This window comes from Neolamprologus brichardi, chromosome 20 (genome assembly GCF_056152115.1).
Source record: "Neolamprologus brichardi isolate AB-2024 chromosome 20, ASM5615211v1, whole genome shotgun sequence".
Taxonomy (NCBI): Eukaryota; Metazoa; Chordata; class Actinopteri; order Cichliformes; family Cichlidae; genus Neolamprologus; species Neolamprologus brichardi.
The window spans coordinates 31,192,822-31,209,451 of record NC_142123.1 but is presented as its reverse complement, the minus strand read 5'-3'; the positions used below and the strand labels follow the sequence as shown (position 1 = coordinate 31,209,451).

The following is a 16,630-nucleotide window of genomic DNA, read 5'->3' as shown; positions in this document are numbered from 1 at the left end:
AGCCTCAGTTGTTTTTGCACTTTGCCTTTTAGCATCACAGTCCTCAGACTTTATTTTATCACCAAGTAACAACGGTATATAATATTTTTCTACATTTAAAGTAACTTATTGTAATGATGTGTATTTAAAAACTGCCTGATAATAATTTATTACTAATAATCCTGTGGATGAAGAATCGTGTCTCCTTTGAACCTGCAGGTGTTTTATCCTCTCACCAGATAATGTTGGAAACATGATTGTTCATCCTGAGATTTCCACGTTCTTCCACTCATCTTGTTTTCCTTCGTGTGTTTATGGACTTGAGTTTTGTAGATGTCAGAGCAGGAGAGCCGAATGAGTTTGGACCAGGGTTCTGCTATAAGACCCCAAAGAGTCCCAGTAAACTTCTCAGACTTTGGATACGATCCGTTTGGTTTTTGGAAAAGTCTAAAACTTTATCTGCTCATACCCGTAGCTCTTATTGTCCTGAATTAGCAAAAGTTTGTCTTTCTAACTCGAAGTTCATGTGCTTTTAAGACTGCGTTCACCCGTAAATGTTATTTTCTAATAAGATTGATCTGATCCCAGAGGCTTCATGTTAATATCATGTGTAAGTGGTGTGTGTGACTGCAGCCGTGCATGCCGTGTGTGTGTTTAGTACACATGTGAACAGCTGTGGGCAGACAGACTGCGCAGCCAGTGGTGCTGCGTTATTATAACAAAGAAGAAGCAGTGAATGCTGCTTGTTAATTCAATTTGAAATCTTTGAGTTTTTCAATCCATCGTATTTTAATTAATTTACAAACAGGATGTAAACAACACTGGAGTAGCACCAAGTGAGGGTTAAATGTGTTTATTTTTATATGAAGAATTATTTCACACATGAGCCTGGAGTCAACTTAGACTAACATGGAACCAATGTGACGTTCACTGTGACAAACTACCCAAATAAAATCAGTCTGCTCATTGAGTTTAACCAGCAAAAGCATTAAGATGTATAATTTGCTGACATCGGACTGCTCCAGTAAAGACGTGTGTTACATGATGTTTTACAGACAGTGAAGAAGAATCCACACTCAGTGATTTGCACTGAGATGCTTCAATTATTCATACGTAGCTAACAGGATGTGGAACACGGCAGTAAACAGCAGCACTTATAAAGTCAGAAAAATGTTCAGAACAAAAGTTAAGAATCTGCTTGAGAGTAGAAACGGCGCGCGAGCTTCCAAAATCATCTTCTCTACATTAGAGATTTGTGATATTGACTCTATGCAGCTTTTATTCTGTCATCCTCCTCCTCTTCCTCCGTGCGTTTACCTCTAATGTGCCACAATAAAAATTTTACCTGTCACTGTTATTTAAATGTCACATTAACATTTTGTATTTAGTTTGTTGAGTGCTTACTATCATTTTATTATTCTTCGAGCACTGCGGTGCTGTAAAGGGAAATATTTACCAAGTGTTTTTTTGTTTATATTTACCTTTTTTACCTTCTAAGTTCTCTGTTAACTTAAAAAAATTGTAATTTTTGTTGACAACACAGACGAAGCACGCAGCAGTTCCGCAGCGTTGCAGTCGGGGCATCACATAAGTTAAAGCCACAGAAATATTTTTATGTTGCTACTTTTGCATAAATACATTTAATGATCCAACACAGTTGAAATAAAGAGGCAAGACTAGTTAAGACGTGTTGCATTGAATTGATTTGCAACTAAGGTAAATATTCTTTGTATGAGGAAGCTGAGCTCAAATACTTCCATTGCACAAGTGAAGGAAATGTGTGTATTGTAATATTTATAAGATATTTTGTAAAGGATAAAGACCATACACTGTTAAAATGCCAATGTTTATGTTTATTTTCATTAAAATATGTAAATTACTGCATCTCTTCTTTTTTTGTTGTTGTTGTTTGGGTATAAAGTTGATGTTAATTTGTTACAGTTAATTATTTAAACAAAAAGTCTGTAAAGGAAAAACAGTCAAAACACTCTGATACATGTGCTACAATAACTTTATACATTGTGATTCCACAGCAGCTAAATATTTCAATATATATCTCCAACTACCACATGGGAGCTCCTGTCAGGCATCATAGTGGCTAACATGAGCGGGGCACAGAAATGACTTGGCAAGTATACCGGAGGAGTGAAACACCAGCTACTGGTGGACGAAACAGTCGCCCAAGACTGCAAGACCAGGTTCACCAACCTGTGCACTGCCTGGATTAACTACAAGAAGGCCTATGACTGGATGCCCCACACCTGGATCCTGGAATGCCTAGAATTGTACAAGATCAACAGGAACTCAATGGGAATGTGGCGTACAACACTGGAGGCCTACTTCAAGCCAATAGCATGTCACCATCAAGTGTGGGATCTACCAAGGAGATGCTCTGTCCCCACTGCTGTTCTGCATAGGCCTGAACCCTCTCAGTGAGATCATTGACAAGACTGGCTACGGATACCAACTACAGAATGGAGCAATTGTCAGCTGTATGAGAAAATGAGACATCGATTCACTGATGCACTACCAGAGGGCAACACTGCAAACATCGAGGACAGCTACAAGTTATTTGGGAATCCCACAACCAAATGGAAACAATGGAGAGGCCGCTAGGAAAGCTGCAACCACCAAGTACTGGCAGAGGGTCAGGCAAGTCCTGAGGAGTCAGCTGAACGGTAAGAACAAGATCTGGGCTATCGACACCTACGCCTTGCCCGTGGTCAGGTAGCCTGCTGGGACAATAAGCTGGCAAAAGGAGCCAACTGACCACATGCTCAGTGAATACCTCAGGCAGCAGAAACCCAAGGAAGAGGAGGGACCATCTTGGCAGGATAGGGCCTTGCACGGTATGTACCACGGTGGCTGACATGCAACCAGTGGCTGGACAGAAAGACAGCACAGAGGCACTAGAGCAGCACAGGAACAAGCTCTCAACACAAGATCCATAGAGGCTGGGGTCTATCACACCAGGCGAGACCCCAGGTGCAGGCTGTGTAAAGATGCCCCTGAGACAATCCAGCACATAACAGCAGGGTGTAAGATGCTAGCAGGAAGTGAATACATGGAATGCCATAACCAAGTGGTCGGAATAGTATACAGGAACATCTGTATGGCCTGAAAGTCCTGAGGTCAAAATGGAAGATGCCCCCCTAGGGTGGTGAAGAGTGACCGAGCTAAGATCCTGTGGGATTTCCAGATACAGACAGACAAATGGGTTTGGCTAACCAACCGGACAGAAAAGTGGTGGACAAGCAGAGAAAGACGGCCATAGTGATAGATGTAGCAATATGACAGCACAATCAGGAAGAAGGAACACGAGAAGTATTAAGGGCTCAGAGAAGAGCTCGAGAAGATGTGGAGGGTGAAGGTAACGGTGGTCTCAGTGGTAATCGGAGCGCTCGGTGCAGTGACTCCCAAGCTAGGAGTGGCTCCACCAGACCCCAGGAATAACATCTCTGTCCAGAAGAGCGCAGTCCTGGAACAGCAAAGATGGATCTGCGTAGGACCCTCAAGCTCTGAGGCCTCTGGTAGAGGACCGCCCGCCTTATATCCAGTTGTTTTTTCAACTTTGTGATTTTTAAGCCTCGGAATGGAAATGAGTGACTAATGAGTGGAGCAAACTATCCTGTCATGCATCAAAAATGAGCTATAATAACCCGTTTTTTGTCCTCTGTACAGAAGGCTGAAAATCTATTTCTGCTATAAATTTGGGTCTGCTATGACTGACTTGTGAAGAGTGAAACAATCGGTCATAATAACACCACATGAAGTAGATTATTTATCTGCATCCTGTGGCTTTTCTCAGCTAAACGTCATCTGAAAGAGGTGAAACTTCCGGGCTGACCTAATCACTCTGCAACATTCATCCTCACACAGCGGTCTGTACAATAACTTTCTGCAGTCTCAACTGCTAAATGCAATGATGGAATACTCCAGAGACGAGTACAGGAGGCTGGAAGTCTTCAAAATGCACCGTTCTCTTTTTATTGGATCTATGCTGTAGCATCATACCATAATGCTAACATATGCTATTATAAGTGTGGTATTGCAACATTCTTTAGTTCAATGTTGAGCTAAAATAAAAGTCACTTTATCCTGAGGCGGACTCCATGTTTAACTTCAAAACATGTCAAAAGCAGAAAATTAAATAAACTTTTGTGTTGAGCTGTTGCCCACTAAGAGAGTTAAGACTTCATCCATAGCTTAAGTCCTGATGTAGTTCATACTGATGTAACAGTAGAGTACAGAGGAGGTGAAGCATCTTTGGTGTGGTTGGTGGTGCTGAGGTCCTCTGAAGACGTGGAGTAGACAACATCAGCTGAGTTACCACAGGGGACGCCGTTTGTGTCAGGACTGTGGGTAAAATCCACCTCAGAGTAACAGAGACTATGCGAGTTGTCTTCAACCTGAAATAAAAAGGTGAGATTAAACTTAAGGCTTCTAAAAATATGTTGCAAACACAAACTGCAAAAAAACCCAAAACAATTTTGTGAATGAAATCTGAATCATCATGTAAAAAAATACAGTTTGAAGAAAACAGGTTTTACAGATCACCCACCAATCGGAAGGTTGTTGCTTTGATGCCTGTCTGCCAGACTCTGTGTGCCAAATATCCTTGAGCAACATACTGACCCCAAGTTGCTCTCTGATGCATTCACCAGAGTGCAAATGTGTGTGAATGTTAGATAGAAAGCACTTGTGTAGAAGAAGCACAGAAAAAGAGTGCTTGTGCTTTGAGAGGGTAAATGAGGGAAGTTATGTAAAGCACTGTGAGTAGAAAAGCACTGTGAGTGGAAAAGCACTGTGAGCAGAAAAGCACTGTGTATGAACCAGTTCATTTACTGTGTTAACTTGCTGTTCCTAATAATGTGGAACAAGAGCAGCTGTATCACTATCCAGCACTTCTGAGCATTACTATTGGCTGACAGGTAGAAATAAGACATGATTATACACAGACCTGGATGAATATTAAATTTTGATCAACTTTCCACCATAAATGTGATTTTTTTTTTTTACTTTCATATTTATGAAAGAAATCAAAATTAAATTAATTAAAGGATCCTTAAGAGTCTTTTTCTCCCTTTAAAATATTTTCTCTGCTCTAAACAAAAGAAGAACTTTTATTTCTTTGTTCTGTCAGTGGAACATTTAAAAACTTTCTCGACTTTGATCTTTGTGTCTGAGAACAGATGAATTACTTCACTACACAAACACTTACCTGGTTTATGGCCTCAGCTTAGAATCACAACACAGTTTTACTCACGTTGTTCTGAGCAGAGGTGACGAGGCTGTAGATGCCTCCGCTTTCATCTCCACCTGAACGGGGACCTTTGGCGTAATCATAAACTGAAGACACTTTTACAGGAGGTGACCTGCTCGCTATGTCACCCTCTCTGATCTCTTCATACAACCCGTCGGCCTGCAGCAGGAGAACAAACCAGCTGACAGATACAAAGCAAACAATAATGAAGCTGATGTGTGTCACAGGTCCTAAAACTCACCTCTGTGTCCGTTTCCACAGGAGGTCCTGAAAAACATGCAGGTCAGAAAATAAACGTCTGTCTTTAAGACACATTACAGGAAGAAGAACCTGAGGAACTAAACTCAGGAACGATATGAAGAACTACATATGAACTACAGTTAGATAAGACACATGACTGATAAAGAATCAAAACTATATCAGTCAAATCTGCTACAATCAGTTTCTGTTGTGAGTCATAAATGAACATCCGGTGCTCTTTTTATAAACAGACTGAACTTCAAAGGTGAAAACATCGTGACAGAAACATCACACTTGACTTAATTCATGCAAACTGGGACATTCTGAGCTGAGACAGATCAACCATGGTGCCATGTTTCCCTGTTTGTTTTATGGTTATTTGATAAAACGGATTATTTTTGAACATATCCAAGTGAGACTCTGTGTTGGTGATCGTCACCATCAGATCAGTAACACCTTTCAGTCCAACGGTCTGTTTTCACAGCAGCTCTGTCAGTCTGAGATTATCTGGTGTTAACATGACGTAGACACACTCTCATCGTGGTGACTGGATCAGAGTTACGCCGATTTTATACAACAAAAGGTGGAAAACTGGGGAAGAGAAAAAACCTTTTCTACTTGGTTATTGTGTTTAAATGTTAATAAAAAATTATACTTTGTCATCATAAACAGCAGATTATAGCGTACATGCTGAGTGTTGACATTTCTATTGTTTGACAGAATATTAAATCTGTGCCTCACCTCTGGGTTTAGCGGACCTTCTCTTCATGTAGAAAATCAGCAGAGCTGCTGATAAGACGACGATCATAACGAGCAGAATCAGACCCACATAAATCAGCACATCTGCAGGAGTTTAACAGAGAAGATTTCTTTTACTCACAGTGTAAACATGTGGCCTCCAGGTCTGTTCATTTAGCAGCAAAGTTGTGCACATACAGAGTAACAAGTTGTGTTGCAGAAGGAAGAAATGTGCTAATCACAGTCTATATCTGTCATCACAGATCTCATGCAGTGCTGCTCTGAGGAAGTCAGCCTTGTTCTGTCTCAGCTGCTGTGGTGGAAACTTATTCCTCATTTATTTCTACAGTTTTTCTCTTTTACGTCACTAAAAGATCAGAGTGATTCTTCCACAGCTCGTAATGTGTCATTCTTGTGTAGTTCACTCATTAATGGATCTTCATCACATGTAAATCTACATACATATAAAAGTCTATAATGTACCTGAACTTCCAGAGGAGGCTGATGAAGGTGTGGAGCTTCCTGAAGTTGAGCTTAAACTCTGTGTTGTTGGTGGTGTGGAGGCTGATGAGAGAAACACTGAAGCTGAAAAAGCTCTCAGAGTCCCGTTTGGTGTTGAAGTGGTTGAAGCTGTGAACAATGAAACCATCAGAGTCATAATAAGACCACTTGAAGCAGTTTATATATCTGCATGTGACTGACGTGGTTATGGGCTGTTTGACAGCAGAACTGATGAAACTTGATGTTTCAGATAAATATAACATCTGTAGGTGATTTGAAGGAAAAGTAGCTGCTTTTGAGACGTGAAGCTTCTGTCACACCTTCAAAGAGCAACACGACTGTTAGCAGAAACTCACCTTCTGTGACAATCAGCTCAAAATCATCGTTTCCATCTGTCCACAAGCGTTTGTCCAAAGAGCACCTGTACCGTCCTGAGTCAGACTGTTTCAGCTGTGTGATGCTCACATACATAATACATGAGGTCAATCCTGTTTTCACATATTCAATGCTGTATCTGCCGTTCTGAGCTGCATCATCAGATGTTTCAACAAGAATGTTTCCATTTTCACATTTTTCCTTACAGAAGAGTTTCCTGCTTCCAGACAAATAAAATTTGCACCCAACTATGATGTTTCCTCCTTCCTCTGCTCTGTGGGTGAGAGTTTGTGCTTTGACCAAACCAGTGTTTCCATCCTGAAGTGCTGCTGAAAGGATGAACAATCATTAGTTACAATCTTACTATAGATTAAATGTGACAGATGATTATTAATTTTTATTTGGCTTTGCAAACAGCAGACGTCCTCTTTTATAAACAAACAGAAAGCTGGGGAAGATTTAGAGTTTAAGGTTTTGAAAAAGATACAAACATTCATTTTAACTTTAATTTTTCTTACATGACATCATCATCATCACCTGTTCTTATGTTTGCATATGAAATGAACATTTTAGTCATGCTGCTAAACATCCAGTTCTCACGTTGTCACCGCTCACTGTGCTGTTGCTCTTCAGCTCATTAAGAGAAGAAATGAAACACAGAGTGTTTGTTTCATCAGCTCTACTATTATAAGTTTGTCTCTCATAGAAGAGTAGACGAAAAGTATTTGATTATAGATTCAGTGTCCAATAAAAAGTAGAAATTTTCTGGGGATCAAACTGGTTTGAAACTAAAAATAATTTGCAAAGTGCAAAAATATTTGTGGAAACATTTAAATTCCACACAGATTTATATATTTCAAACTGGATATATTTCACAGATTTTCTTATGCTTTCAATAACCTGCATGTTTAACCACAACAAGCACTAACTATGAGTGAGAACAAGGAAATGAAGCAGGAAGTTGAAAATTAAAAAGTAAAATGGAGACAAATAAAAGTTAGAACAGAGAAAGTGACAGAAATAAGAAGAGAATTTACTCACTGAGGAAGATGAAGCAGACCAAAGTGTGTTTCATCTCAGAGCTCTGATGGTTTAATGCTGCTTCTCTTCTTCTTCACTTCAAACCAGGAACTTCTTACTTATCTTAATGATGAGGTCACGCCTTCAAACCACACACACACACACACACACACACACACACACACACACACACACACACACACACATCCTCTCTCACCAGTCGAGGGTGAGTGATGCGATCCTAAATCCCGGCAGTCTGAGTGTGTGTGCAGGTCTGGATCCTGGAGGTCACGCTGGAAGGATCCATCTAGTGGAATCGCTGGACTCTCTTCATGGAGCTCATGGCTCAGTAAAACAGCTGACAGAGACACGGAGCATCGTTGATCACATGAAACCGGAACTTGTGCGATTTTAGCGGCTTCTCCCGAACATCCATCTGACTGTTAGCGGCCAGCTGATAAACTTCAACAGCTCTGACTCAAGGACAACTTTGATGGAGCTAAACTTCAGCAGACGAGACAGTTTCTGTCTCTAATCACGAGCGTGTCAAGTTACCTGGAACAACGTGACACAGAACTTCCTGTAAATTTCCAAAATAAAAGCAAATAAAAGCTCCTGTTTGATTTAGCAGGAAGTGGAGCAGATAAAACTCTTTTTAGAAGACCAGTATGTATATTTAAATGGAAATAAATGGACCTAAAGAATAACTAGTTATTTAAGCCAGCCTGTTTCCAGCATTGTTATAAGAGGTGTTAGTTATAATACACTGGCCTCAGTCCTGCAGATCAAACAGAACACTACAATCCTACTAAAGACTATTTTCTACATCTGATCTTCAAAAAGTTGTTTTAAAGTTATTCTGGAACTTTTTTAAAAATCTGCATGAAAGTTCTTCACCTACATTTGTTTAAGTAAATGTAGAAAAACAAAAAAATGTTATTGTTTGCTGGCCTGACTCCTGTTTACCTGTCAGACCTTCTGCACCCAAACACTCCACAAAGGTCTCTCAGATCAAGTGACCAGTCACTCCTTGCTGTCCCCATGTCGAGACTGAAACACTGGGGGACCGAGCTTTAGCTGCTGTGGAATTTATGGAATAATCTGCCCCAACACTTGAAATTTTTAAATTTCTTTTAAAAACGCACATTTTCTCCAAGGCGTTTTGGGAGTATTACCAGAATCAACTTGTAGGAGGTTTTAGTTCGCTTTTGGCTGCTCTCAATCTGTTTTTAATTTGTTAATTTTATTTATTATATAAATAAAATAATCATGTTGTATTTTACTAATGTTTTAATATTGAATATTTACTTTTTTCATTTATGTATTTATTTTATTGTTATTTAACTTTCTTTGTCTGTTTAATGTGTGGTTTTTAAACTTCTCTGTTTTTTATCAAAAAGCACTTTGGTCAAACATGTTGTTTTTAAAGTGCTCTATAAATAAAGTTGGATTGGATTAATTAATCAGATATTTGTAGAAAAAGTGAGAAACAGATGAAAAGTCCATCATGACGTGTTTTTGAAATTAAACTGAGCAGCAACAAATGAAGACTCGGGGCTGGGAGACTGTCTGTGATCACAGGAAGACAAAGAAACAGTTCCTGTTTTAATGGAAGGTTTTATTGCTTCAAGATATAAATTCACAAAACAGATTTGATCATAAGCAAATATTAAACTTTTGTTGACACAATAAAAGAGCAGAACTGATAAATCCAGAATAAGTATAAACAATAATGATCACAGGGCAAACCCAGCTCTCGTTCACATTATATTTACTTTATTGTATCAAATATTTATCAAATTTTGTTTCTGGCAAATAAAATATTTCAGACTTCTTTTAAATGTATTCTGATCGCAGATGCAAAATCAGACACCTGGAGCGTTTTTCATGACTTCATCTAAGGACCTCCCTCCAAGAACAGCCTACCTGCTGGCTGATCTAATAACTCTCCATACTCCCTCCTATATGCATCGTTTTGTGCAGCTCTCTGACTGAATCTGTCCGACAGAATCACTATAACAAGAATAGTTTTTCAAACTAGGAAATATTCCTATTTCTAGAAAATGAAAAACAGAATCAATTATCTGTTAAACTAAATAATAAGTAGCTGTAATAATAATAAAAAAAAGCTTTAAACTGAGGCTGATTGTTTGTCTTTAGGTGATAAACGTCATAAACTGTTTTAGTCACTGAGGTTCCATCAACAGCATCACTGCTGATGTTTTTCAGCAGCAGAGGAGATCTGTGGTGTGGTTGGCAGGGCTGGCATGTGCCTGAAGCCCGGAGGAGACGACATCAGCTGCATCACCACTGGGGGGCGCTGTTGGTGGTGGGAAGATGGGAAGTACACTTCAGCGTAATCAACTCCATTCATGTCATCGTTAGCCTGACATCAAACTTCAGACTCTAAATGAAATGATAAAGTTACCCTCAGCCTGTGCATGAAGCAGAAATGAACAAAATAATGAAAATATCCAAAACACTAAACAAAACAAATCAACTGTACCACAAATAACAACAATCATCATCATCTTTAAAAATAATACTTAATAACAAATTAAAGATTTTATTATTGGACTGTTTTTAACTAGCTGTACCTAATAAACTGGGAGCAGAGAGTCCACATTGACTTTGTGCATTCCTCATCATTAATATTAGCTGGTAGAAAGAGCTGCTATAGTAAAAATCAAAGAGCTTAAAATCAGACCACAGTTTTACTTTGTTGTGAGCAGAGGTGGAGAGGCTGCAGAGGTCTGTGTTTTCATCTCCATCTGGTTGAAGGCTTTTGGTGTAGCGTACACTGAACACACTCCTGCAGGAGGTGAACTGCTCTGTCCGTCCTCCTCTCTGATCTCTTCACACAACTGGTTGTCCTGCAGAAGGAGATCAAAGCAGCTGCTTGATACAAATCAAGCTGTGATGAAGCTCAGGTGTCTCACAATTCCTAAAACTCACCTGTGTGATGTCACCACGCTCAGATTCCACAGCAGGTCCTGAAAAAACATCAGAAGCTAAACATCAGTCTCTAAGACGTGTTCACCAAGTAGAACCTGAGGAAGTAAACTCAGGATCAACGATGATAACTGGCAGTAATCAGTTACTGATGCATGTGCCGCCAATATGAACCACAACAACAGCAAACTGAGAACAGTTCCTGTATGTTTTTATTTGATCTTATTAAATATCATTTTAGTTAATTCACTACTTTAAGCTTTTAATTTAGTTTTAGTTAACTCTAATAACCTCGATGGACACACGTTTATCAGGCTGACTGTTACAGGAGAATTAAACAAACTTTGTACAAACTGATTATTTTGTTGAGGAAGAATCTCTGTGCCAGGCTCTGTTTGGCTTTTCTGTATATAAAATGATGAAAATGATATTTTCCTACTAAATAAACTGCATCTGTTGACAGACAGAAGCTGATTTCAGGCATTTTCTTTGCATTTTTCTCGTCTGACTCCTGTTGTTAGCACATAAATCTGTTTCCACTGTGACATGATGAGTAATTTCCTACAATGTGTACTCTTAAATGTTTACTATTAAAACTTGTTCACTGAGTATCAGACTCCAGGAAATGAATGTGCATTAGTGTGATGAGCTCTGAAGTGATGAAAACACTGTTGTCATGTGTTTCCTGTAGCCTCACCTCTGGGTTTAATGGCTCTGCTCTTCATCAGCAAAGATGCTAAGAAGATGCTGATGACAACGACCAGAATCAGACGCACATAAAGCAGCACATCTGCAAGAGCTGAACAGAGAAGATTTCTTTTACTCACACAGTGTAAACAGTTGTTACAGCAGTGGTGGTGGAACAACTGACCGCAGGCGTTTCCTCTCATAATTGTGGGCGGGGCATATAAGGAGGAAAAGCTGTGCGCGGTCGTCAGCGTGTTACTCCTGTAGAGTCCTGAGTTGTTGTCTTTTTAAATTTTTATTGTGCATGAAATTATTTAATGAAGTAGTTACTCAGAAGCACAGAAAGTATTTATACTTTCACCAAGTTTTCTGTGTTAAGTTCCTGCTGTTGTACTTTCTGCTAAAACTTGAGCAGCTCCTCATTCTGCTTCAAACACACAGTAACAACTACAGCTCCCACAATGCATTCCTCTGTCTGTGTCTGTTACACTGACACTTGTGAAAAAGCTCTGAAACCAAACAGTGACTAATCACAGTCTGTATCTGTCATCCAGCACAGATGTCATGCAGTGCTGCTCTGAGGAAGTCAGCCTTGTTCTCTCTCAGCTGCTGAGGTGGAAACTTATTTCTCATTTATTTCTACAGTTTTTCTCTTTTACTTCACTGAAAGATCAGAGTGATTCTTCCACAGCTCGTAATGTGTCATTCTTGTGTAGTTCACTCATTAATGGATCTTCATCACATGTAAATCTACATACATATAAAAATCTATAACGTACCTGAACTTCCAGAGGAGGCTGATGAAGGTGTGGAGCTTCCTGAAGTTGAGCTTAAACTCTGTGTTGTTGGTGGTGTGGAGGCTGACGAGAGAAACACTGAAGCTGAAAAAGCTCTCAGAGTCCCGTTTGGTGTTGAAGTGGTTGAAGCTGTGAACAATGAAACCATCAGAGTCATAATAAGACACTTGAAGCAGTTTATATATCTGCATGTGACTGACGTGGTTATGGGCTGTTTGACAGCAGAACTGATGAAACTTGATGTTTCAGATAAATATAACATCTGTAGGTGATTTGAAGGAAAAGTAGCTGCTTTTGAGACGTGAAGCTTCTGTCACACCTTCAAAGACAAACACGACTGTTAGCAGAAACTCACCTTCTGTGACAATCAGCTCAAAATCATAGTTTCCATCTGTCAACAAGTCTCTGTCCAAATAGCACCTGTACCGTCCTGAGTCAGACTGTTTCAGCTGTGTGATGCTCACATACAGAGTATATGACAGAGTATCTGTTTTTACATATTTAATGCTGTATCTGCCGTTCTGAGCTGCATCATCAGATGTTTCAACAAGAATGTTTCCATCTTCACATTTTTCCTTACAGAAGAGTCTCCTGCTTCCAGACAAAGTAAACCTGCATGCAAATGTGATGTTTCCTCCTTCCTCTGCTCTGTGGGTGAGAGTTTGTGCTTTGACCAAACCAGTGTTTCCATCCTGAAGTGCTGCTGAAAGGATGAACAATCATTAGTTACAATCTTACTATAGATTAAATGTTTTTTAATTATGATTATTAATTTGAACTGATGACAGAAGTTCAGTTAACTTCATTTTCCTGTTTTTATTTGCAAACAGCAAACTTCCTGTTTTATACACGAACACAAAGCATCTGATGTGGAGGATTCTGAGTTTAAGGTTGTGAAAAAGATAAATAAAAGTCAAAATTCATTTTTGTATCTTTGACGACATCATCATCATCCTCATCATCATCATCATCATCGGCAGCAGCTATTTCTATATTTGTATGTGAAATGAACATTTTAGTCGTGCTGCTAAACATCCAGTTCTCACGTTGTCACCGCTCACTGTGCTGTTGCTCTTCAGCTCATTAAGAGAAGAAATGAAACACAGAGTGTTTGTTTCATCAGCTCTACTATTATAAGTTTGTCTCTCATAGAAGAGTAGACGAAAAGTATTTGATTACAGATTCAGTGTCCAATAAAAAGTAGAAATTTTCTGGGGATCAAACTGGTTTGAAACTAAAAATAATTTGCAAATTACAAAAAAGTTTGTGGAAACATTTAAATTCCACACAGATTTATATATTTCAAACTGGATATATTTCACAGATTTTCTTATGCTTTCAATAACCTGCATGTTTAACCACAACAAGCACTAACTATGAGGGAGAACAAGGAAATGAAGAAGGAAGTTGCAAAATTAAAAAGTAAAATGGAGACAAATAAAAGTTAGAACAGAGAAAGTGACAGAAATAAGGAGAGAATTTACTCACTGAGGAAGATGAAGCAGACCAAAGTGTGTTTCATCTCAGAGCTCTGATGGTTTAATGCTGCTTCAGTTCTTCTTCACTTCAAACCAGGAACTTCTTACTTCTCTTAATGATGAGGTCACGCCTTCAAACCACACACACACACACACACACACACACACACACACACACACACACACACACACACACATCCTCTCTCACCAGTCGAGGGTGAGTGATGCGATCCTAAATCCCGGCAGTCTGAGTGTGTGTGCAGGTCTGGATCCTGGAGGTCACGCTGGAAGGATCCATCTAGTGGAATCACTGGACTCTCTTCATGGAGCTCATGGCTCAGTAAAACAGCTGACAGAGACACGGAGCATCGTTGATCACATGAAACCGGAACTTGTGCGATTTTAGCGGCTTCTCCCGAACATCCATCTGACTGTTAGCGGCCAGCTGATAAACTTCAACAGCTCTGACTCAAGGACAACTTTGATGGAGCTAAACTTCAGCAGACGAGACCGTTTCTGTCTCTAATCACGAGCATGTCAAGTTACTTGGAACAACGTGACGCAGAACTTCCTGTAAATTTCCAAAATAAAGGCTTCTGTTTGATTTAGCAGGAAGTGGAGCAGATAAAACTCTTTTTAGAAGACCAGTATGTATATTTAAATGGAAATAAATGGAAATAAAGAATAACTAGTTATTTAAGCCAGCCTGTCTCCAGCATGGTTATAAGAGGTGTTAGTTATAATACACTGGTCTCAGTCCTGCAGATCAAACAGAACACTACAATCCTACTAAAGACTGTTTTCTACATCTGATCTTCAAAAAGTTGTTTTAAAGTTATTCTGGAACTTTTCTAAAACCAGCATAAAAGTTCTTCACCTACATTTGTTTAAGTAAATGTAGAAAAGCAAAAAAAAAAAAAATGTTATTGTTTGCTGGCCTGACTCCTGTTTACCTGTCAGACCTTCTGCACCCAAACACTCCACAAAGGTCTCTCAGATCAACTGACCAGTCACTCCTTGCTGTCCCCATGTTGAGACTGAAACACTGGGGGACCGAGCTTTAGCTGCTGTGGTCACCAGTTTATGGAATAATCTGCCCCAACACTTGAAATTTTTAATCTCTTTTAAAAACGCACATTTTCTCCAAGGCGTTTTGGGAGTATTACCAGAATCAACTTGTAGTAGGTTTTAGTTCGCTTTTGGCTGCTCTCAATCTGGTTTTAATTTGTTAATTTGATTTATTATATGAATAAAATAATCATGTTGTATTTTACTAATGTTTTAATATTGAATATTTACTTATTTACTTTTTTCATTTATGTATTTATTTTATTGTTATTTAACTTTCTTTGTCTGTTTAATATGTGGTTTTTAAACTTATCTCTGTTTTTTATCAAAAAGCACTTTGGTCAAACATGTTGTTTTTAAAGTGCTCTATAAATAAAGTTGGATTGGATTAATTAATCTGATATTTGTAGAAAAAGTGAGAAACAGATGAAAAGTCCATCATGACGTGTTTTTGAAATTAAACTGAGCAGCAACAAATGAAGACTCGGGGCTGGGAGACTGTCTGTGATCACAGGAAGACAAAGAAACAGTTCCTGTTTTAATGGAAGGTTTTATTGCTTCAAGATATAAATTCACAAAACAGATTTGATCATAAGCAAATATTAAACTTTTGTTGACACAATAAAAGAGCAGAACTGATAAATCCAGAATAAGTATAAACAATAATGATCACAGGGCAAACCCAGCTTTCGTTCACATTATATTTACTTTATTGTATCAAATATTTATCAAATTTTGTTTCTGGCAAATAAAATATTTCAGACTTCTTTTAAATGTATTCTGATCGCAGATGCAAAATCAGACACCTGGAGCGTTTTTGACGACTACATCTAAGGACCTCCCTCCAAGAACAGCCTACCTGCTGGCTGATCTAATAACTCTCCATCAGTGGCGGTCCTAGCCTGTTTTGCGCCCTGGGCGAACACTCCCTCTTGCGGCCCCCCCCCCCCCCCCCCCCCCCCCCGCCCACACACACACACACACACACAAAACATATTAAGGATTGTACATTAACATAAAACTGTTGTATACACACACACACACACACACACATGAAGAGAAAGAGAGTATGCAAACGGCTACCAAACAGCCATCATAATTCATCATACATTGAGAACAGGACAAATCAACAATGACTAATTAATATTAAAATCTGTAACATAATGTATTGTTTGGAGTTTAGTCTGTTACTGTTGCTATTTTTACCATTTCTTCTTGGAGCAGCTGTAATCCACATAATTTCCTTAGTGATTAATAAAGTATTCTGATTCTGATTGTTTCAGGATGACCTGCCATTATCCAATCACACATCTGCTTACCTGTATCTGTTGCTCGTTTCTCCTCCTCTTCTTTTCTCTTTTTTCTAAACTGAGGACCTGATGGCTTTGAACTTTTCTTGTCCATCTTCCATTGGTTTTAATTTTGCACTCCAGTATGAACACAAATCCCCCAACCCGAGGATCATCACAACATAATCTAACACACCTACACCTTAGTTCACAGATTCACTTTGTCTAGGGTGCATTTCTGAG

General features: G+C 39.0%; 2 protein-coding genes across 2 annotated transcripts; both read right to left on the bottom strand.

Moving 5' to 3' along the window:
• Positions 1–4,122: 4,122 nt before the first annotated feature.
• LOC148097039 (uncharacterized) lies at positions 4,123–8,191 on the bottom strand. The gene is made up of 7 exons (XM_087834273.1): positions 8,138–8,191; positions 7,078–7,425; positions 6,704–6,850; positions 6,224–6,325; positions 5,484–5,509; positions 5,246–5,401; positions 4,123–4,388 (listed from the first exon to the last, which is right to left on the bottom strand). The coding sequence occupies exons 1-7, from the start codon at positions 8,169–8,171 to the stop codon at positions 4,203–4,205; spliced, it is 999 nt and encodes a 332-aa protein (XP_087690399.1). The 5' UTR covers positions 8,172–8,191; the 3' UTR covers positions 4,123–4,202.
• A 2,639-nt stretch (positions 8,192–10,830) lies between these two features.
• On the bottom strand, positions 10,831–14,154 carry LOC148097038 (uncharacterized). The gene is made up of 6 exons (XM_087833658.1): positions 14,041–14,154; positions 12,908–13,255; positions 12,535–12,681; positions 11,766–11,867; positions 11,072–11,109; positions 10,831–10,989 (listed from the first exon to the last, which is right to left on the bottom strand). Exons 1-6 carry the CDS (start codon positions 14,072–14,074, stop codon positions 10,831–10,833), a joined length of 828 nt encoding a protein of 275 aa, XP_087689784.1. The 5' UTR covers positions 14,075–14,154.
• Positions 14,155–16,630: the final 2,476 nt, after the last annotated feature.